Below are 21,414 nucleotides of genomic sequence, written 5' to 3'. Positions count from 1 at the left end.
AAAATGATACCTTTAGAGTAAACTGTATTTCACTGTTTGCAGAGTTCAAAAACCCATCATTTTATGTTTTTTTTCTGTGAGAGAGGTGTATGGTAATGTACATTATTGCTTTCTGTTTCCTGTTTCTTTTTTGTTTCACAGGTGTGAATTATAATAATTACATTGTACTGTACATCATAATTAAATATTCTCTTTCCTGAAATACAAAATATACACATTTACAAGCAGTAAGAACCCACGCGGTCTATACATAAATACACATACAGTACCAGCCTCACCCAACCCATGTTTTCCTCCTACAATATGCCTTCACAGCTCCACCCTACCTCACCTCTCCCTCTGTTCCAGAGAAAAGTATTTCCCAAATTGTTTCCCAGCCCTTGAATTCCACTTATTAATTAATTAAGCTGAGTTGGATGCTGACTTGGACTTTTGAAATTAAAACTTTGACCCTGTTAGTCTATGGCAACTTAATTCTTCAAAGCCTTGTTTAAACAATCAACAAAAAAGCTTGTTAAAAGTCCTGGAGTGGTGATTTTCTTTGAGCAAGGGGTTAGTTTGAGTATAGTCTTTTGTGTATTTTGTTTTGATAATAAAACAAAAACTCCCAATCTCCTCCTGTTTGAAGAGTGTCTCTGCCTCCTCACTGGTGGCGGTACTATCTGCACCCACACTCTGCCACCACCATGCCCTCATACTTATACTTGTATGTGACCACACCAGTCTCGTCCAGGTACAGCAAGGAGATAGGGTCAAGCTTGGTGGGCACACAGCAGGCCCGGGACACCCTTTGTGGGCTCTTCATGCTGACCAGAGTCTGGACTATAGCGTGCTTGGTTGGCGTGACGTGTTTCGTCAGCGGGTAGGTGCAAATTCCACTGCACTCATAGGCCTCATAGCCAGTCGGTGCCAGGATCCAACTGTCCCAGCCAATGTCCTTGAACTCCACATAGAGCGAATTTTTCTTGCACTGGTTGCCTTTGGCGTTGCGGCGGATCCTGGAGGCGGTGTCATAGATCAGGTTGGAGCGCATTTGCATGAGAGCCTCTTCATCCTGGTCCTCCTCGCCTTCACCTCGTCCATCCCCCCACAGCCCATTCAGACTCAGATCCATGTTGTCCTGAAGCCCTACCCCCATGCTCTCATGTCCAATCATCTCATTGATCTCCCGCTTGTCTTCCCGGTGGTCTCCGCTCTGATCATCTGAGAACACGATCATCAATGGCTTGTGTTTGGCCTCGGGGCTCATGTCGATCTCCATGTCTCCTCCAAAGGTCTCGTCCCCAGCCTGGTCTCCTGCCTCCAGGTCCCCTCCTTCCCCCTCAGTGTTGAGGCTTGCAATGTGCACCTCCAGTCTGTGGGTAGTGACGTAGTCCGACTTATGCCAGCGGTTGACAGCAGCAGTGAGATCAAAAGACTCCCAGCCGTTGTCTGTGCCATAAACCTGCCGCGATGCTAACTCCACCAGTTCCACCACCTCCACCGCTTCCTCTCCATTTTGTCCTTCCTCTTCTTCTATTTTTCTCCTGTGGTTGCCTTCAGTGGTGTGCTGCTCTCCCCGCACCTCGAAGATCGTCACTTTGCGGTCGACCCCAGCGTAGATGCGGCGGTCTCTCTGGACGAGGGTGTACAGGCGTAACTCGGCTGCAGTGACACGCTCATGATGAGGGACTGATACATTGAACAGCAAAGGGTGTTTCCTCACACCTCCAACACCAACGCTGTAAGGAGATGTATCTGAAGAAGAAACAATAAAAAACACATTTTCTTATTGCTTGGTCTGCATTTTGGACATGATTTTACCCTAGATGACTACAAGACAATATGAATTTTAATGTTTATAACTTAAAGAATGTTAATAATGGTCTATAATAAATTAAAAATTAACATCTTTTAGCTTAGATCTGATTAGATTTTATTGCAAACTTTTGGCACTTCATAATGATTTTGATCTGATTCCAAATGTCACAGTTTAAAACTTCATGTTGCTACGTATTTCATAAACCACATTTAGAGGTAAGTTTTCTTATACAGTATGTAAGTAATGAGTATTTAGTAATATAAATAGCCTTTTATATATCTACATTTTTCAAACATCTAATGACTATAACAGAATGAGAAATGACATAAATGATATTCTTATTGGGAGGCAGCAGTTCAAATGTTTTTTTTTCTACAGACCCACTCACAATTAATATAGAGCATATATAAAATGTAACCTTTTTTAAGAACTGTATGCAACAGATTTAACTAGCATATCAACTTTCATCTTATAAGAAGTCCCTTGATTTGGAAAAATCTATCCCTATACGAAATTGAGATATTGAGGAATATGTTGATACTGATACTGAGGAATATGTTACATGTTTTGACTGTGTTGATTTGAGCTAAAAATATATTACAGAATATGTATTAATACTTTAAATACATACATTTTTGCATGTTTTGGGCTTGATATTGGGAGCAGGAGTAACATTAAATACATGGGCACCTTTATGAATAAAACAAAAATATATGCAGGTTATTTGGTTTTCCTTTTGTTTGAATTAATTCTCATCCACAAAAACCAACAAGTGAGAAAAATAATGAAAACAATGTGTGACAATGACATCATCTCAGACGATGATAACTTATCAAGAGGCAAGTGAAAGTTATGACCAACAACAGTGACCACTGAGAACTTTGCAGATCCCTGACCTGAGATAAAAAATAGTGGGTGGTTTAGAACATCAGTACTGATATTTAGAAACTGTACTACACTGGTAGTCTGCATCACACTAAAATGATTGATTTTGATTGTCACGCATGGTTTGAGTTTGTTCAAATGTGATATTGACACTTCCTTTTACATGAAACAACAGTGCCATTGCAATATCATATTTTGTATGAGATGAAATGGTTATTCTAATGGGTTCTGTAGAATAATGGAGGCTTTTATTACTTAAATTCTAAAAAGAAAAATACATGATCTCACACACCAAATGCATTGTTTGAGGTATTATTTTGAAACTGAGATGCAATCTGAAAAGCAAATTTTTTCAGTTTCATTTTTTAATATTACATTCATTTTTTCTACTTTAGGCTGCTAATTTAAAAACAAGTGACATGCATTACCTTAATGCAAAGAGAACCAAATATTTTGGCTGATTAAAATTGTATTTTTAACAGTGGTTTTGAGATGGACAAATGTATTTGACCACATCCTTGTCCTTTTTCTTTGTTGTTTTGTTACAGTGGTTTTCTTTTTGGTGCTTGTTTTCCTTTATGATATGTATTATATATAGATATACGTATAATTGCTTAGTGTAATTGCTTAACACCACCCCAGATGAAGATGTTCCATTTGGACATTCATTTCTTAATTCACAGTGAACTTTTTCAAATTTTTCAAAAAGCAGCCAAACCTGAACTGCAATATAAAACAGCGCAATTGAGTGCAATATTGTGAGACATCCCACTGCTCACTAAAGCACTCCCAACATTGGTACATTGCAACAGAGTGGAACAAAAAAAAACTATGTGGCTACCTTCGTTCTTGAAGCTGCGCACGATGTTCGCAGAGGGCATGGCGGTGCGGTCGTTGGCGAAGCGGTTGTACAGCTCCATCATGTACTCGGGCGGCTCCACGCGAGGGCTGCCGGGCTGTGATGGGGGCCCAAGGCCCGTCAGGTTGAAGGTGCGGAGGAACTGCCCACGCAGCGTCTCCAGAAGGTTCTGCATGTCCATATCACCATCCTGCTCCAGCAGTGAGGGGTCCACAAAACCCCCGTGCCCGTCCCCCAGCCCGGGGGCTGGACGGGGCTCCTCAGGCGACATGATAGGGCTACCCTGGCCAGAGCGGGGCCACAGGACAAGAAGAGGGATAAAGGGAAAGATGGTCATGAAGTAGACACACCCCAATCTAGACACCCCAGCAGCAGTCATTGTCAGGGGGAGATTGGTTCTTTTCACAATGTGCACTGTGAGCTGCAGGTGCAATCCAATGAACGGGAAAAAAAGCACAAAAGACCATATAATAATCGTCAAAACCTGCAACCGAAGGCTTTCCTCTCCTGGGTGCCTCTCACTTTCTTATTGTTCATACAAGGTTAAAAAGCAGGTTGATCTTGTGACTGGGCATGGACGGGCTTGGCAGATGTGTTGACCCTTCAGTGCTGACAGGTTTGGCAGGGCTTCTGCACTGCTCCCCTCTGGCTCTCTCCGTGTCAATTGTGACCGCCGCAAACTCCGCTCGACCCTTTTATCAATCCCTTTTCCCCAATGCGCAATCCTTTGGCTCTTTTTCTGAAAAGTTTGCGTTCAGGGCAAGAGGGTGGCTCAGCTTCGTCCCGCTGTGGCATCTCTTTTCTTGTGTCTTTTTTCCTTTTCTCTCTCTCCCTCTCTCCTTTTCTCTTTTGCTCTCTTATCTCTGAAATGGGAAGCTCTGCATTTTTTTTCAGTGTGTGTGTGTGTGTGTGTGTGGTGTCCCCATGTGAGTGTGTTGTTATCAGCTTTTTCCCCTAATGAGGATTTTGTAAACATCGTTCAGATTCAGGCAGTAGCAGCTTCCTAGTGAGGGTGTTTTTTTGTTGGGGTGGGAGAGGCAAAAGAGACCATGTTTACTTGTTTATTTACATTGTAAATGATGTATTTAGAAGGGTGGGTTTCTGCTCCATTGAGTATATTTTAGACATGCTCCTTGAAGGCCTTCTGCCTACTCTATCAGTAGACCCTGAATGTGGTGTGTGGTGGGAAGTCTGTACTGTGGTGGGAAAACTTGGAAAACGTGACACATTCAAGATGTAGTAGCACTGAAAGAAAAACAGTGTGTGGAAGTCTCTTTCAATGATTGTTTGCCCATTGTCTCCAAGTACCTGTTTTTTATAAACTGTACAAATGAAAGAAATGGATACAGTGTCCTATGAATGAAATGAGAATGAGATGACAAAGACACCAAGACTATGAAATAAAACTGAAAATGAAATAAAAATGAAATTATGCACTGCCCAAAAAAGTGTTAAACAAATCAGAACTATCTTATATTTTATATTCTTCAAAGTAGCCAAGAAATATTTTTTAAAATTTATTTTTTTGGAAAAAAACTGCACTATTTATATTTGTCTAAGTAACATCATAAGTCTTTAGATCAAAATATCTTTGAATGTATGTCTCCCATTATTTTAATCAGGTGTGACCAAACTTTTCACTGGTACTGTATATATATTTTTTTACACTATCTTTCAAAAGCAAGTGGTTTGACTGTTGTTTGATTGGTAATGGTGGCATTTTTGAAAGCATTAAGAAGCTTTCCAGAAAGCATGTTCTTTTCTTTGTTGGTATATTTGTAAGTATATTTACCTGCATATCAAAAGGCGGAGTACTTCTTGGAGAACCCCGTATTGTTTTCTTACTCTTGTTAAAAGCAGATAATGCATCGTCTAGGCTCTCCATTTTACACAAAACCCTGTCATCTGAACTTTATCTCAGTTATTCAGTTCGTAGTTACTGGTTGTCATTGCATAGCCCACAATGGTCAGCTTCAAGGAGATGCTCTCAACCAGTGTCAGTTGCCTCAACTCGAGAAATATGGATATGTAATTAAGATTCCATGAGTGCTGTAGATGTGTTGTCTGAATGTGTGAGGGGCTTCAGTGACTTGAATTCTCGGGTTGCGATAATGTCAAGGGCCCTAATATGGCGTCACACCTCCAGAATGATTGCGCAGTTGGAAATTTTCAACATAGCTGTTGAACTGGGTGGTTCGCCAGCACACAGTAGGGACTGTCCATGAGAGAGGCTCTCAGGAGGGTGTTGAGAATCCGATTAGCAAAGCGGTGAAGAGTCCAACGTGACAGCGCTGGAACCTGGACGGGTGTGAGGTCGAGCCCAGCTGTCGCGTGCCTCCGTGTGCCACCCCCACAGTTCACTACAAATTCATTGCAAATTTATTACAACTGTTCATTCCATGCATATGTCACAATATGGGGTTCAACTACTGAGCACTTGCTGAATATTTGTGTGATTTGTGATTTTGAACATCCAATTGACCAGTGACCTGGGATACAGTCAGTGGGCAAGCTGACATTGCAGCAGTTTTTTTTTTTACAGCGTTCTCAGGATTTTGAAAGCCTTGATATTTTGACCTCTGCGGGCATCTTCTTCATATTGAGAAATGGGAAGACGTGGGAAGCGTTCCCCTCCCTGTCACTCACCAGTCGTTTTGAAACTTGACAGACGTGCTGCTATCTCTCCTGCAGCATCTTACATAATACCTCTGTCTAATGAGCTGCTTCGTGTCTCCTTGGCTTGTTCGGGACCTAAGATAACAGTGCTGTCCCACACTCACACACACGGGCCTCTGACTGAGTGCTAGGCTGACAAGACATTCCTGCTATTTCCCTGCCCTGACCAGCACCTTATCTGCCCTGACCCACTGTCTTAGCTACGACCCACCTCAAAGCAGCCTTTTAGACACTTAACTCTTTCTCACTCTCTCTCTCAAGTCTCTGGCACGTGAAGCGCCATCTTTCGATTCACACAAATACATATAAGTTATATGGTATATAAAATGATAACTACCCCAATGCATATCACATGATTTGTGTACAGCACAATTTAAGAAAAAAACTTTAAAATCTTAAAGGAAACATTTCTCTTTATACCAGTCAAAATTATTGCTTTACTTGATGTGATGTCTGTACTTCCTACTGTATGCTTATCATAATAACTTAAAAAATGTTTGCCGGGGTTTTATATCAGTGTGGAAATACACCAAAATAAAATAACATGAGTTAGAAGATGGCAAAATAATAGGACCATTTCAATCAAATTAGAAAGATAATTATACAGTTTCCTTTTACCTCCTCAATTCTGAAATATTTATAAAAACTGACAGGAGGAATCTGTAACATTCAGCTCAGCATCAGACAGGTTATTTCAGTCAATATTTTATTTTCCACAGATCATTTTAAAAAATGTTCAATTTGAATACAAAACTAACATAAATTATGTCTTGCTGACATTCAATATTGATATCTGAAATGTTCAACCTCCCATTACATATACATCAGTCTGTATCCTTCATTTCAGTCAAACGTGCAATCATTTTTGTTAAAAACCTGTATTCAGTCATGCCTGGGTGGTTTACAATCTCCATAAATCAGGAATTATATTTCCATGGGTCTACAGATGGCATAAAGGCATCTTATTTAGACAATATCTATTAATTTAAAATGTTCACTACTTTGCAATCCATTGTTCAGTTCTCCTTTTTTATTGTGACTAATTACTACCACTGATGGCAGTGCTGTTTTTATTTGGAGTTAAAAGGGCAGTAAAGCAAGACAGAGCAGTGGTTAAGTCTACTGATTATTATCAGTGTGTAAAATAACAACCAGGGATACAAAAGCATTTCTCTGGGCTGTTATCCCATGCATGAAAAAGTAATAAAACCACTGAAAACCCCAGAGCTGGAATTTACAAAAGGAAGGGCTTCCTGGCATATACAGGTATAGTGGATATGGAATAGAATCCCAAACTGAGATCAAGTATGTAGACACTATTTAGCATATCACAAACTATGGAGGCATTTAATCTGTATCCATGCTATGTATGGTCACATGCAGACCTAGTACATTCTGGAAGATATTATGAGAGGTATTTGCAGACCCCAGTTTACACTGAGCAGCCATGGAACTCAAGATTTAGGGTATGGAATGTAAAATACTTCTAGAAGCAGACACTTGTGGACCTCCACCATTCGGCATTAGGGGTGTGGGATAAGTGCCGGGGGCCTTGGTGACTATCCACTCCCCATTCTGTCTCTTTGGGAGTTCAGGGTTCTGGGTGTGCAGGTGCCCTATGGGGGCCCAGAAGGTGCCCTGGTAAGAAACTCCTGTATTTCTCTGTCCAGCTCCTGGTTGCGCCTCTGGGCCTCGTCCCGGCTACGCTCAGCATTGCGCAGCCTGATCTCCAGTGCTGCCACACAGCGCTTTTCGGCGTCCAGCGCAGTCTGCAGCTCAGCCACCCTAGCGCTGAGCTCTCTGTTCTTCTGCTGCAGGCTAGGGGGCAGAGAAGCGAGCATGTAAGGACAGATGCACTCATCTGGGCAGCAGTGTAGTGTCGCAACAGTTGCCACTTCAAATCTTTGGCAAGGTATTTAACCTGAATTCTCAAAAGCTATCTAGCTGTGTAAGTAATAATGTGAAAACTTGCTCTAGATAAGAGCAATCATGAAATCCGTCTTTATGCCCTAGCACAATCACTGGTATTAACACTATTGCCTTTCAACTCTAATATCTCTGCCTACCAAATAAAGGTAGTGGTACAGATAGATGCACAGACCTGTTAATGAGCTCTTCAGATGTTCCCTTGTTGTCTCCTAGGCTTCTCGCCTTGCCCTCTGGGCTGGAAGCTCTGTCTGAGCTGCCCTCTGTCCTCTCCTCCTGGGATGTGTCACGCTGGGCCTGGGGGGGGCTGCTGCTGCTGCTGCTGCTGACGCAGCTGATGCCAATGCGGCTGGGTTTGGTGGGTTTGGTGGGTTTGGTGGCTTCAGGAGGCTGGGCGGTCACCACATCATCTGCTTTTCTCCCAGACACCCAGCCCTCCCCATCTTTCACCTCCCTGCCCTTCTCCGCCTTGTCACCGTCGTTGCCGCGAGTCCCCTTGAAGAGCGAGACCCTCTGCAGGTCCAGGATTTTGAAGATGTCCTCGGAGAGAGTTCTTTTCTCGCCATCGCCATCCGGCGCGTGGAGCGGGGGACTGGAGGGCGGCTCCCGCAGGCTGCCCTGGTGAGTCAGCCCGCAGCTGTTCCGTGCACTAGGACAGGGCGAGGTACTGGAGGGGAGCGTCTGCGTGCGCTTCCTCGGGCTCCCCATCCACGGGTCCACGGCGGACGAGGAGGGGGGCCGGCTCAACGCCTGCGTGACTGGCATGAACTCTGACCCCTCACCATCCCCTGCCTCAGTTCCCAATGTCCCGTCCTCCTCAGGGGACTCAGACAGAGGGGAGGTTTCACTCTGAGAAAACAGCAAAAAATACTCAGAAAAGCCGATAGCACACTTCCTGAGCAGCCGTATCGCATTTCCTTCACTGTGTTGCGTAATTCTATCCATAAATAAAGAATACTGGCCAGGTCATGTGCACACACGTTATTTATGATCTGGACAAAATTCTTGTGCAAAATATAGAGCCAATGGTAATATAAAGTAAACGTATCTCAGCTGTTTTTGCATGTGTTACTTAATCTGAAAAGTATGAGCAGCACATGTGGTGCATGTAATGCGATGTGGTGTGATGTGATCAGCAAATGCGATGCTAACATTATGTTGCTGTGTTCAAAAAATGTGTGGACAAAGTGCAAGAGTTAGCAGTATGTGTGTGTGGTATATGTGTGTGTGCAGTTTTACTTCATCTCAGCAGTGTAAAGTATGTGAAAGTGCAGTTCAGACCAGTGTAGGACACAACCTCAGAGGCTTGTGTATGTGTGTGTGCGTGTAGGAGATGCTGTCTGAACGAACCTCTGCTGCATCCCACCCAACAAAGCTGCGCGGGACGCTGGGCTTCTTACTGTCAGACTTTTTGGATGGGGGTGATGGAGCCACATCTTTTGAGGGGGGGAAGAGTTCCTCGTGCTGCCGGATCATTACTGTCATCAGCTTCTGAATCTGTGGCGTACCTGCAGCACACACAGGAAGAGAGAGTGACTTCAGCGTACAGGAAGAAATGCAGTCAATGATACTGACAACATTAAAAATACTGTTGAACAGGGGACAAACAGGGAAACTTTCTTTTTGGTAGCAGCAGCAAATTGATTTGATGATTGTGTATGTTCTTTTTCAGTTATAAAACACTTGGTGCCAGTTTTCACATCAACTAATGCAAATTCTGCTGGATGATCACATTAAACTGCTGTGAGAATCAGTTGACAGGCTTTGTTGGACATGATTGCTGTTCTGACAGTTGGTCCTGAGGTCTTAAATAGGAAATTTACATTTTTCTCCCTGCAGGGCCATGCATGGACTTTCTGGAGGGCAAGGGATCAAGGGTCCCTGTGCATTTGCTGGACTACCCGTTGCTCTGATGGAGACACTGAAGCAGTCCCAGGTAGGAGGTGGCTCACCTTTCATCATTGTGATGGGGTCCTCTATCTGAGGCTTCAGTAGATTAACCCCAAAGACAGTGGCCAGGTTCTCCACACTCATTTTGTTCACCTTGGAATTTTGCTGTACTTCATACAAAAACCTACCCAGTGCAAACCAAAGTCATTATCAGTCAGAATTATTGGAACAGAATTTCATTACTTAAAAAAGGCAGGTAATGCAAATGCCAGCATCATAGCAATCATTGTACATAAAATAACAAGGACTGCTTGATGAGGCCACTTATATATAAGATGCAATTTGACGTAAATCCAAATCACGTCAGGTACAGCAGACAGGGGACAACAGTAGAATATGTGCCTTACCTGCAAATGTAGCTGAGTAGGTTGTAGTTGGCTCTGGGGAGCAGGGCAATCTGCTTTTCCAGCTTGTCCCGACCCTGAAATCGCATGGCATGCAAAACTGTGTTTTTATTTGCGTCCTTATGGAACTATTCTATTGATATAGCATGTTTTAATTAATTTTTCAGCAGGCCATGAAACCCCAGCAAAAGTAAACTATCTATAATACAATGTTCATCTGTTTAAAGCTTATCAGATTATCATTAATGGTTTCAATGAGAACCACCATCTGTGGAAGTGTCTCATCTGAACTCCATGTTTCACTGGATTCTTTTTCTGGCAAAGACTATATTCACTTGATTTCCTAGGTAGTCTTCCTTCACCCACTCATGGCTAAGAGACTTTCTGAGATCATTTCTGACTTCTGGGGCTGACTGTAGGAGTGTAAACAAGTACAAACTGCTGCCAAAGCTTCTTCAGCTAAGAGAGAAGAGTTACATGTACTATGTTGGATTAGAAATAATAGTTAATTTACATTATTACATTACATGAACATTTGCACATTTAAGGAAAATGGCAGAAGTTTAGTTGTGCTACAGAGTCCCGTGGTCTGGCATATCTGATCTCACGAATAGTGTTCGTTTGCAATAAAAAAGGGATTTAGAGGAATGATTTCAATCACAAAATGACAAGTGACAACCTACAATAAAAGACATGGGACCCTGTGTTTCCCGAAAATGTAAGTTTAATTAAGAAAGTACTACAGATAGTCTGTAAGAAAAACACCAACATTACATGGCTATTTGGTATAAATGGTTTATTGGTTCGAAATCTACTCAAGATTTTTAAAACGCCTGTGACATTGTGTATTGACGGTCAAATAAGCAAGCTATGCAATAATATCACTTTACCCTGTGAATGTGAACATTAGAACACTTACAAGATAACTTTTTAAATGATCATACTGCGTTGGCAGCAGAGTTTTTTGGCAGCAGAGTTTTTCAACAAAGCTTCAATTTTTCCAATTACATAAACAGTTACAGAAATGTATATATCTAACATTAATTGAGAAGGCATTCTTCTTATGTATCCTATAAATATCAATAATAATAATAATAATCAAAACTGTAATGGATGGTTCTCACATTATTATATTGTGTAACTGTTACAGTGCCACAGTCTTACCAGCGAACTCTTCGGATCGAGCTCATGACTGCAGTCCAGGAGGTCTTGGTACTGAGCCCAGGGTATCACAGGCTCAGGCAGCTCACGCAGGTACAGCTTGAGCAATGACGCCACTGTGTGGACATCTGTGTCACTGCAGAACATAAATTGCTCACGATTACATAGTCTCACACAATGAAAGCAATGCTGGCATTTTTGTGGAATTATTTCAGTTCTCTGTGCTCCATTGTGAAGACCGTTGACCTGTCTCTCTGTGGTGAAAGGCACTTGCAGTACAGCTGCTTTAAAAAGGATGGAACCGAAGGCATTTATGCTCTATATCATGAGTAGATGGAAGGGACCTATCATGCCATGTGTGGCCTCTTGTGTGCATGGTGCTGGTTGAGCAATGTTGTGCTTTGCATCTTTGTCAGACGGGATGTGGTTTGAGCTGCAGGGCTTGGTGAAGAGGCAAAGCGAAAGAAGTTCCTCTGTTCTATCAGCTTCTTTTGCATCTTTCTCTCTCTCTCCCTCTTCTCTCTCTCTCTCCTCTCTCTCTGTCTCTCTCTCACTCTCTCTCTCTCTCTCTCTCTCTCTCTCCTCTCTCTCCGTCTCTCTCTCTGTCTGTCTCTCTCTCTCTCTCTCCTCTCTCTCTCTCGCTCTCTCTGTGTTTCGGGGGCAGGTCTCTGTGCCTGTGGTTTTTTCAGGGTAGAGAACCAGTCAGAAAGTACAAAGAGCATAATAGGGCGAGCTGTGCCAGTGGAATGGAAACCCTCTTCACAAGTAGTCAATGCTTTGAGAACAAAGTTGCCTTTTAAGTTGTGGGCCTGTGCCTCCGCCAAGCAAGCAATGTACACTTGTGAAGTCCCATCTGATGTATGGCCCCCCTTATCTCACGCTCAGAGGACCAGAGTTCTCCAGCAGGAAAAAAAAGGCCGGCTCATCTGAGGTCAAGAGGTGAGGTGGCATATTTAGGGGATCACCTGGGAAAGGAGGGCCTCTCTCCAGCGTCGAAGGCATCCCTGAATTGTTTGACCTGGTTGTCCTGTCCCGGCAGTCGAAAGATGCCCTCCTCGCTCAGCCCGTGCTCACGGATGAACTCTGCACACTTTTGCACCAGGATGGGCACGAGGTGGGAGCCGAACCTCTGCTCGTACGTAACTGTGTCACCCAGACTCTTTCCAAACACTGCTGGTTCGGCGAAAGAAAGGTGTAAAAGGATATGCAGTTTGTATGGGCAGGGAAAGGGGAGGGACACAAAAGCACTCAAACTCTGATTCGCCCACTCCTCTGCTGGCCTCTTCCTCAACAGTGTAGAGAGAGATAGCAATATGTAAGTTCTGGGAAGCAAAGTAAAGTTCATACCAGTACTGGAATATGAATATAAATATGATAATGAATATGAAGCCCTTTGCTATATGCATCATCCTTAAAATATACTAAGGGAGAGTCCATTGAGAAAATGTCACTTGGGAAAAATGGCTCCCTTTTAAAACAGGGCCATTGGCCAGATGACATTTTGGAGTCATCTTCCTTATGAAGTAGAAACCATGTCTCTGCTGATATAAAGATAGCAATTGTTCGCACTGAATGGAAGTTAATTTGACTGCAAGGGTATCTGTACCTCCACCAGAGGATGTTCCGATCACCCTGCGAATGGTTCGAACCCACTCCTCCATCTCATTCTGTGAGTTTGCCATGAGGACATAAGAGTCCCGCTCACGATCCCCACCGCTGCCTGCAAAGCGGAGAGCTTAGCTTAGTTTCCATAACTCGCACCCACCCCAGGCAATTATAACATAGCTGATGTGCAAGAGGAGTTCAGCAACACACGCAAGGAAAGGGAGCGTTGCCTGACCTGGGGTTATTTCAAACAGGAACTTCCCAGGATCATCTGCATTCGCAGGCAGCTCATTCACTTGGCTGGACGTCAATGAGATGTGACCCTGGAAATAGGGGAATGAAAGTGAAATAATGTGGAAAAGCAGAGACGAAAGAGGAAAGGGGAAGTAACTAGAAGTATGTCTCACTTTCCAAGAGAAGAAACAAAGGTCATTTTAAGACATTGCAATTTCATTTGAAGGCAGTGTTCATGAACAATGTGTGCTACTGTTTAGAGGCAGTGCAACAGGAAGTATTGACAGGTCAAGTTAGGTAAATATATCAGCAAGATTTATGTTGACTGTACATAGTCCTTCCTCTAAAAGACATTCTACTTCCTGTGGTCTGGTTAGGTTACATATTGGGCTCATTTCATCTAAAGTGATCTTAAATTATGATCTGTTGTTGCCACCTCCTCATCTTGCCGATCAAGCATTTCCGAAGTGAGAAAAGTAATGTGAAATTATATCACATTTAAAGGCTATGTTCCAGGGGTTCCCTTGAAAAAAAAATAGCTAACATTATTGCAGTTCAGTTTTACAGTCATGTGACACATGATAGCCAATCTTGTTTGAGTCATATTGAAGACAAATTGAAAGTGTGTAATCATCTTGTTCCAAGACACCCCAAGAGTTTTTTTAGATTCCAAGTTTAAGGTTTTTGTGCAAACAAGTGATTTACTCAAATATGCAAAAGTTTAAATTCAAGGGATGAGGATAAATGAGAACAGTTTTATCAAATTACAGCATTGCAAAAGGAAGCCAGTGAAGAGTTGAGAGGGTGCAAAAAGAACAGTTAAATTTCAAATCAGGAAATATGCGTGCTGCTATACCAGCACTGCTGTGTAGAGATTTTCAGACGTTACAATACATGTATGTAAATATTTTTACAGCATAAATAAGGAAATAGCTTGTGTCGATCAATTTTCCAGGTGCAGTACTTAAAAGACCAAAACAGCTGTTGAAGAAATATTAAGTAATACTTGAAGATTACATCGTAAAGGAAAGAAAAAACAAGGAAAAGTGTTAAACTAACAACAAAACTAGTACAAGGCCATGGTGTTGTGGTCCCTCAGTCAACAGTGCAATCATCGCTCTTGAAATCAGGACTTGAGTTTTTGTGTTGCAGTACAAAAACCACTGAAAAGGGATCAAGATTAAAAGGCCAAACTGTGCACTCAAATAATTTTTTGTTTCCCTGTACATCAGAGTATGAACATGCAAAATGTCTGAACCTGTCTACAAGCCATCAAGCCTGCAAAATGTTAGCATCAACTATAATAGTAAATCATACAGATTAATAAGCCTTTGCCCTCCCCCTCTTTCTCTCTCCCTGCCTCCTGCTCACCTGAAGGGCATTGTCCTTATCATCCTTGTAGTAGTACAAGGTGTGTCCTCTCAGCACAAAGTAGCGTTGCTGCCAGTTCTTAACAATGGACCTCTGCTTCTTCAGCCAGCCGGTCTTCAGCGGCCGCTCCGCAGATCTGGGCGAACCTGGTCGGCATGACCCCGGGCCCGCTTCCCCTGGCATCACACTTTTGGACCGTGCTTCCAGGGCAGGCGCAGGTCCGTGATTAAAGTAGGAAGAGAAAAATCGAGAACGAAACACAGAGAGAATGCTGTCATAAAACCCTCGAAAAACAAAAAAACAGCACTACCGGACAGCCCTGAAGAGCACTGCTCACTGAATCTCCTCTAGCGCCGACATCTACTTGAATAAGCTGCTTTGCCAAATGCTGCTTTAACACAGCTTTAACCGTGGACCAGAAAATCTAATGATTGTGGCTGTGTGTCTATTTTTGAAAGCTAGAGTACTGTCAGCACACCGAGCCTGTTTGTGTCAGGGAGGAAGCAGCCCACCACTGTTTGACCCCAGGAGCTTCCTGTTGCACACAATGAGTCTGGCCTGACTGTGATTGCTCTAATGTAGGGAAAGCGAGTTGCTGTTTTTACGGGTTGTTTCAATATAACACAGACACACACACACACACACACACACACTCACGTACGTACATACACACATGTAAAACTGCCTCTCAAAATCTGATTCAGGAAGGTGATGAATACAAGGAAAAAGGTCATTCAGCTAAATATAAAACCATTTTCACCTTGTTTGACGTGTTGCAATCAAAGCCGATGTCCATATATGGACATAACCCAGGCTGAAAGGAGACACGGAATGTCTGCTGGTTTTCTGATTGTACATTGATACATGCACACACAGACAGGGTGTACCATCTATAGACAAGTGTCTTTAACAATGATTTAAGATGGGGGGTGAGCTCTTTTGGTGTAACTGGGATTCTTATCTGCGTTCTGGCAAGAAGCGAGAATCAAGGAAGGGTTGCGAGGGCAGGGTGGGGAGGCTCCTTTCCAGTGAAGACACTTCGCTGAGTTTTACTCCATTCTGTGCATCGGCCTGTCACATTGTTGCACTTTCACCAGCTCACACATACCACTAACAGAGGCAGACACTTGACTCACTCTGACGCATGAAGTGGGGCCTGCTGTCTGGTGGTTGCTAGATTTCTGGTCAGGCCCCCCCATGATGATGAGTGGCAACAGAATCCTCAAACAGGCCTAGCCTGGGAAGTATGTAACAGAATCGTCGGTGGCAGCAGTCTACCAAAATGATTGTGCTTCATATCCAGCAAGAAATAACAACTGCTAAGTTCATGCAGATTTGGAAAATTTGTCATCTGTAAACTGGGCGAGGAAAATCCATCTTGAAAGGGTTACCCTTATCGCCATCTTAGTTACTAGAGATAAATTGCATCCGATCCCGAGGATGTGGAGGATGTTTAGGCAAATTATGTCAGTATCTTCCATTTGGTTCTATTGGCCATTTTTATTTGAATGGCAGGCTATCATCATATTGTCCTAATGAAGGGAGACCACGACACACTTTACTCATCGCCATACAAGGGGATATCTTCTAGCCTTCTACTAGTGTTGTCTATTGAAAGATTTCACTGCTCACGTAAGCAATAAAAAAGTGTGAGCAGTGCAGGGTATCGCTTTAAGGTCAACCTTGTATTTTTGGACTTGACAAACCATACCCTCACAAGTGAAGGCTGTCTAAGCTTCTGTATGTATGTCATAGTTTGATAAAAAGGATGTCATATTCAGTCTCATTCCTCTGTGAAAGAGGGATTGGAGCAGCACTGTGGGCAGAATAGTGGAGAGCTAGGAAGGCAGAAAAGAGCACAGGACATGAATGGCACAGTATAGATGGAGAGGGATGGAGGGAGGTGCAGGGAGGTAACCAGGGAGATCAGGGTGATTGCGATCGAGTGTGTCTGCCCAGCTGTTGTCAATTCACTGAGTACCCTGGGCAGACTTGAAAGGGAAGAAGAGACGAACATCTCCGTCGCTGAGTAAACAGGAAGAGGCTGCATCAGTCACTGCTGGGAGAGGCCTTTGAAGGCTTTCTGAACTCGACCTCTTTGGTCTATTTTAAGGGCTTCCCTGGCGAGAGGCAAAATCCACGCCTGCAGTTCGAACCCAGGCCCACACACTGCGCCGTATCATTGACCATACCCTCACAAGTGAAGACTGTTGCACTGCTCTTATCAGGTTCTTGGGGATGGTACCATGGAGGGGCAACGCAGAGCTTTGAAGATCACATTCTTTTTCGCTCTTTCAAATTGTAGAAAAAATAAATAAATATCCAAACCCAAATCTCCCAGAGGAACTCGACCTTTCATTTGTGTCTGTCGAGCAGAATGTTTGCGCATGTATTGGCTGTTCATCTTAAAGCACAACAATGGTGGGAGTTCCAGTAGACCTACTGCCGAGGTCTCAGGCGTAGGTCACAGGGGACTGCAGTGCACTCACAGCTTTGATGCTATCACCCAGCAGCTTAATTAGTCTGTTAATGAAATAAGTGCAATATGCACAATGCTTGCTCATCTAATAAGTTTGCACCCCTCTGTATTTTCTGCTGCTGCTGGACCTGCATTTAAGTAAAGACATGTGAAAGGTAAAAAAGTAACATAAACACAATTGACGAGGAAGCCACCACATGCATACTCACACAGACCACTGATCGTTAATTTTCGTAATTTTAGGTCATATACACAAACATGTTTTTAAGAGTATTCTGGTGGCAACATTCACATGTCCAGTGGGGGATCAAAACAATGAGATCATACTCTGACATTGTTCTTTATGGTAAAAGTCACTTCACATTTTTAAGCTACTGTTAATTTACTTAGCATGTTAATTTGCTTAGCATTAATGAAATAGGTTGCAAAAAAATTCATTGTTACATTTATTTCTCCTCAATTTATGTTTGTAATATAGAAAATGAAATCATTTTGACAGGAACTGATGGTTATTTGCCCACTATAAGTGTAGAAATTAAATAAAGGACAGATGAAAATCACTGTGGTAGTAGAAGTAGCAGGGATAGAAGCAAGGATAATAAAAACTCATGTACTTTAAAATGTCACACTATAGAATTATTTGCTAATAGTATTACAAATATTTGATTGCACAAGTATACAATACAGAGGCAATATTGCAGCCATTAGGTAGTAAACAGGCTCACGTTGGTTTGAGAAAGCTGGCCTGTATTGTCTTAAGATAGGCTCTTCATTAAAGCCCGATGGAAAAAAGGCTAGACAGCCTAGTAAAGCAAAATAGCACGTCTGCCTAACCCAGGGATTACCTCCCCTCATTCCTTTGGAATCACTGCAAGGAGTCATGCAACGCCTGGAAACCAGAAAAAAAAACTGTGGCGCAACTCTACATTCCAGTCATTACTGAGATTCTAGATAGGTGAACAAAGAGAGAGTTGAGGCCATCCAAAAATACATTGTAGCGGCGTGGAGCATACCCCTCTGGCACTAATAATGCTTCCCACTTTAACGTGACAAATCATGCAGAGATCACTGGTAGTAATACGTACATACACATAGGAGTGAGGACATATGGCTCATTATGATATGGAGATACAGTACATAGTTTCTGCGCACATCACATACAGAGTGGTTGCGTTCTTGGCTTTCTGCATGACGGCAGGAGCAAGGAGTTTTCTACCCTGGCTTATGCTTTCTCTCGGTAACAGCGCCGAAGGCCTGTTGGCACTTTCAAGCAGATGCTAAACTGCATGGTAACACACCGTTCTTTCTCAGCGTTTCGTCAGCTTCCTGTTGAAACTGTGCTGCACTGCAGCAACAGACTGGAGGGGAAATCAGCAGGAAAGAAGTACCAAAAAGCCCCAAAACGGTCTGTCCGTTGCTACAAAAGTAGTCGCACAAGTGTTTTTTAATGTTCATTTTTGTTCATCTTCAGTGAGGGGTTTCACTGAGAGACAAGGGATATTCACTTGTTTGCATTTAAGCATTTGGCATATGACTTCATCCAGCACAACTTAAAATACAAGACACATTATTATTATTATGAAAAGGCCACAAGAACAGTGCTACATCAGTGACACTTTGGAACCAATGTGAACACTATAAACCAGTTACACAATTAAAAAGTACCAAAATACTTCATAAAAGGGTACTCAACCGAGGAAACCTCAATAACCTCAGAACAGAAGTTGCAAAGCATAAAGCAGTGCTACGTTAAGCGCTACACAGAAAGAGCCTTGTGAACCTAAGCCTTCACAGTGTAAATGTATTGATGCAGATGGTTTATGTTAGAATTAAGAGGGAAATGGAGGCTGCAGTTGATGCAGTGGATTTACATGGCTTCAAGAAAAAGGGTTTATATTCTTTCTAAGGAGAAATGGGGTTCAGTGGGGGAAAAAGAATATTTTGGAAATGCCCTGAGAAAAAAATATAAGAGTGGTAGTTGAGTTCTAACCTAAGTCACTTTCAGGCATCTCTACACTGAATTATTCATCTGCAGTCCATCGTTCACGAGGATTCACTTGAAGATGCCTTCAACTAGCTTGCCGTGTCTTATTTGAGCAGGTACACATTTCTGAAAATTAAAGGGCAGCGGACTCCTTCATGCTGAGGAGACTTGTGATCTTTTTTGATTAGCGTTGGAATGCACAGAACCCTTTTAACCACAGGCCACTGGACAAAAAGACATCACAGAGAAACATCACAGAGGGAAAAAAGCAAACTTTCTATGATGGCCAGAGCTGAGCTGGTCATTGAAAAATGTACAAATCAGACCACCATCATATGCTTTTCACACACTATAGACCAGGAGTGTTAAACCCAGTTCCCAAAGGGCCATGTGTTGGCTGATGTGTATTCCAATCAAGCTCCATGGCATAAGTGGTCAAACTAGATCATTAGTAGTACACATTTACTCATTACAGTGCATTACATAAGATGCAGTCTGGTAAAATACCTCTGCAGAGTATGGCACTCATGCAATACACAGGTGTGGTCAATTTATCATTTGCAAAAATGTAACAAAAAAAATAATAGAATAATAGAAAAGCAGCTGAAAATAAGCAAGCATCGACCTCAGGAAGTTGAGGACTCCTATAATCCTGCTACAGACACACAACCAGTGCCTTCTGTTCAATAATTTATATCATTACTCCAAGCATATTGTACGGACATGTGAAAGAGAGGCTTCTCAAAACACACTGGAAACATTTTCTGTGCATTGCAGCCTCTCAGAAAAAAGGTATGACCATCTTTACACTGTCAAAACCCCTTGATATCACACATTTAGGTCTGGTGTGAAGGTGGGGTAAAAGATGGACACACCATCACCCCCCCCCCGCCCCTCTCCAAACACACACACACCAGCCCAACTATCAAGAGTTGCTGAAATAGGCAGCTGGGCCATCACTGGTCTCTTACCTATTTTATTTGTTTCAGCTCTGAAGGTGCTGAAGTCCCAGTTCCGAGGCAGCTTGAGAGACATTCTTCTTCATATGAAAGGTCAGTTTCCACACACACAAGCACACGCACGCACACACACACACACACACGCACACACAAGACACACTTAGATTGTACACACGCAATCTCTCCCGACAAGCACATACACACAAACCTCCCTCTCTACCTCACTTCCTCCTTCCTGCGGCAATCTTGCTCTTTTTACACTTCCAAACATGTCCTTTCTTGTCCCTTCCACTCCTCTGTAGCAATCATTTCTCTTTAGCTGGTTTTAAGAAATGCTCATGTGTATCCCACTGTGAGGGTTCTGGCTACTTTTGTTTTTGCTAATGGTTTATACACGGGTGTTCAAACCATATCAATATCACCAAAGCCTTGCTTCATCTCTCTCTTGTTCTCAGAGGAGGAAGTGGGTTTGACTTCTCATTCACTCCAGCTCAAGCAGATACACGCATGCACATCAAGTCAAGACTGCTGCAACTGCAGACTTCAGGCAGTGAGAAAACACACCCAATCCATTAACTGTTTCAGCTGTAGTTTCACACCCGTCTTTTTTCAATACACCTAAATGCCTTGTTTAAATAGATTTTGTAGCCTGTTGCAATATAAATGATAAATTCTAAGCTCTGTGTTTGGATGCGTGACTGCTGAAATATCAGAATGGAGATGCAGTTTTTTCCCCAACTTGAATTTGACCTTTTTTAAGATGCACACCTAGAAACTGGTCAAGCACAGACTAGCTCTGTTCTGTGTGTTCATGGCTCTCTTTATGCGTATGGTTAGTGGTTGTAACCTCAGGGTTGAAATCATTTTGGTTTGGCTGAAGGTGTCTGTATGCACAAAACAGTGGTACATTTCTCTGGAAAAGGAATGTCCTGAGTCCCAGCCAGGTCCTTGAGTTTGAAGACTTGGTGAGGGAGCTTCCTTGGCATCACAACAGCAGGTACCACTGCTTTCAAAGCCAATAGAGCTTCCAGTGCAGAAACAGGTTAACAGAAAAGAGAAGTTGCCCGTAGTTCACAGAGGAAGAAAACAGAAAAAAAGAAGCAACACAAAAACTATGCCACTTTCCTTTTTAATACCGTCACACAATTTAACACAGTGCTTACTGCAGGGGAAAGTAACT

General features: G+C 42.7%; 2 protein-coding genes across 3 annotated transcripts; both read right to left on the bottom strand.

The window, feature by feature from the left end:
- Window positions 1–240: 240 nt before the first annotated feature.
- bmp10 (bone morphogenetic protein 10) lies at window positions 241–4,382 on the bottom strand. The gene is made up of 2 exons (XM_036527290.1): window positions 3,528–4,382; window positions 241–1,737 (listed from the first exon to the last, which is right to left on the bottom strand). The coding sequence occupies exons 1-2, from the start codon at window positions 3,922–3,924 to the stop codon at window positions 659–661; spliced, it is 1,476 nt and encodes a 491-aa protein (XP_036383183.1). The 5' UTR covers window positions 3,925–4,382; the 3' UTR covers window positions 241–658.
- A 2,569-nt stretch (window positions 4,383–6,951) lies between these two features.
- On the bottom strand, window positions 6,952–20,664 carry arhgap25 (Rho GTPase activating protein 25). Of its 2 annotated transcripts, none has more exons than XM_036526672.1 (11): window positions 20,247–20,664; window positions 14,813–15,012; window positions 13,443–13,530; window positions 13,209–13,322; window positions 12,568–12,775; window positions 11,606–11,738; window positions 10,445–10,518; window positions 10,100–10,221; window positions 9,498–9,655; window positions 8,323–8,996; window positions 6,952–8,039 (listed from the first exon to the last, which is right to left on the bottom strand). In XM_036526672.1, exons 1-11 carry the CDS (start codon window positions 20,308–20,310, stop codon window positions 7,838–7,840), a joined length of 2,037 nt encoding a protein of 678 aa, XP_036382565.1. In that variant the 5' UTR covers window positions 20,311–20,664; the 3' UTR covers window positions 6,952–7,837. The 2 variants fall into 2 exon arrangements, with proteins under 2 accessions (XP_036382565.1, XP_036382567.1); XM_036526674.1 differs by having other exon boundaries at window positions 12,568–12,772.
- Between the last annotated feature and the right edge of the window lie 750 nt (window positions 20,665–21,414).

The sequence above is a fragment of the Megalops cyprinoides genome, chromosome 4 (genome assembly GCF_013368585.1).
Source record: "Megalops cyprinoides isolate fMegCyp1 chromosome 4, fMegCyp1.pri, whole genome shotgun sequence".
Taxonomy (NCBI): domain Eukaryota; kingdom Metazoa; phylum Chordata; class Actinopteri; order Elopiformes; family Megalopidae; genus Megalops; species Megalops cyprinoides.
The sequence above is the reverse complement of the archived record's forward strand: the minus strand, read 5'-3'. Positions and strand labels throughout refer to the sequence as shown.

What these genes read in the sequence shown, in the direction of transcription:
- bmp10 (XM_036527290.1), bottom strand. Translation starts at nt 3,924, where the DNA reads ATGACTGCTGCTGGGGTGTCTAGATTGGGGTGTGTCTACTTCATGACC. An exon ending in GCGCAGCTTCAAGAACGAAG is followed by an intron (nt 1,738 to 3,527) that starts GTAGCCACATAG and finishes TTTCTTCTTCAG; the next exon opens with ATACATCTCCTTACAGCGTT.
- arhgap25 (XM_036526672.1), bottom strand. Translation starts at nt 20,310, where the DNA reads ATGTCTCTCAAGCTGCCTCGGAACTGGGACTTCAGCACCTTCAGAGCT. An exon ending in CTACTCAGCTACATTTGCAG is followed by an intron (nt 10,222 to 10,444) that starts GTAAGGCACATA and finishes TGCACTGGGTAG; the next exon opens with GTTTTTGTATGAAGTACAGC. An exon ending in TTGGGTGGGATGCAGCAGAG is followed by an intron (nt 8,997 to 9,497) that starts GTTCGTTCAGAC and finishes CTGTTTTCTCAG; the next exon opens with AGTGAAACCTCCCCTCTGTC.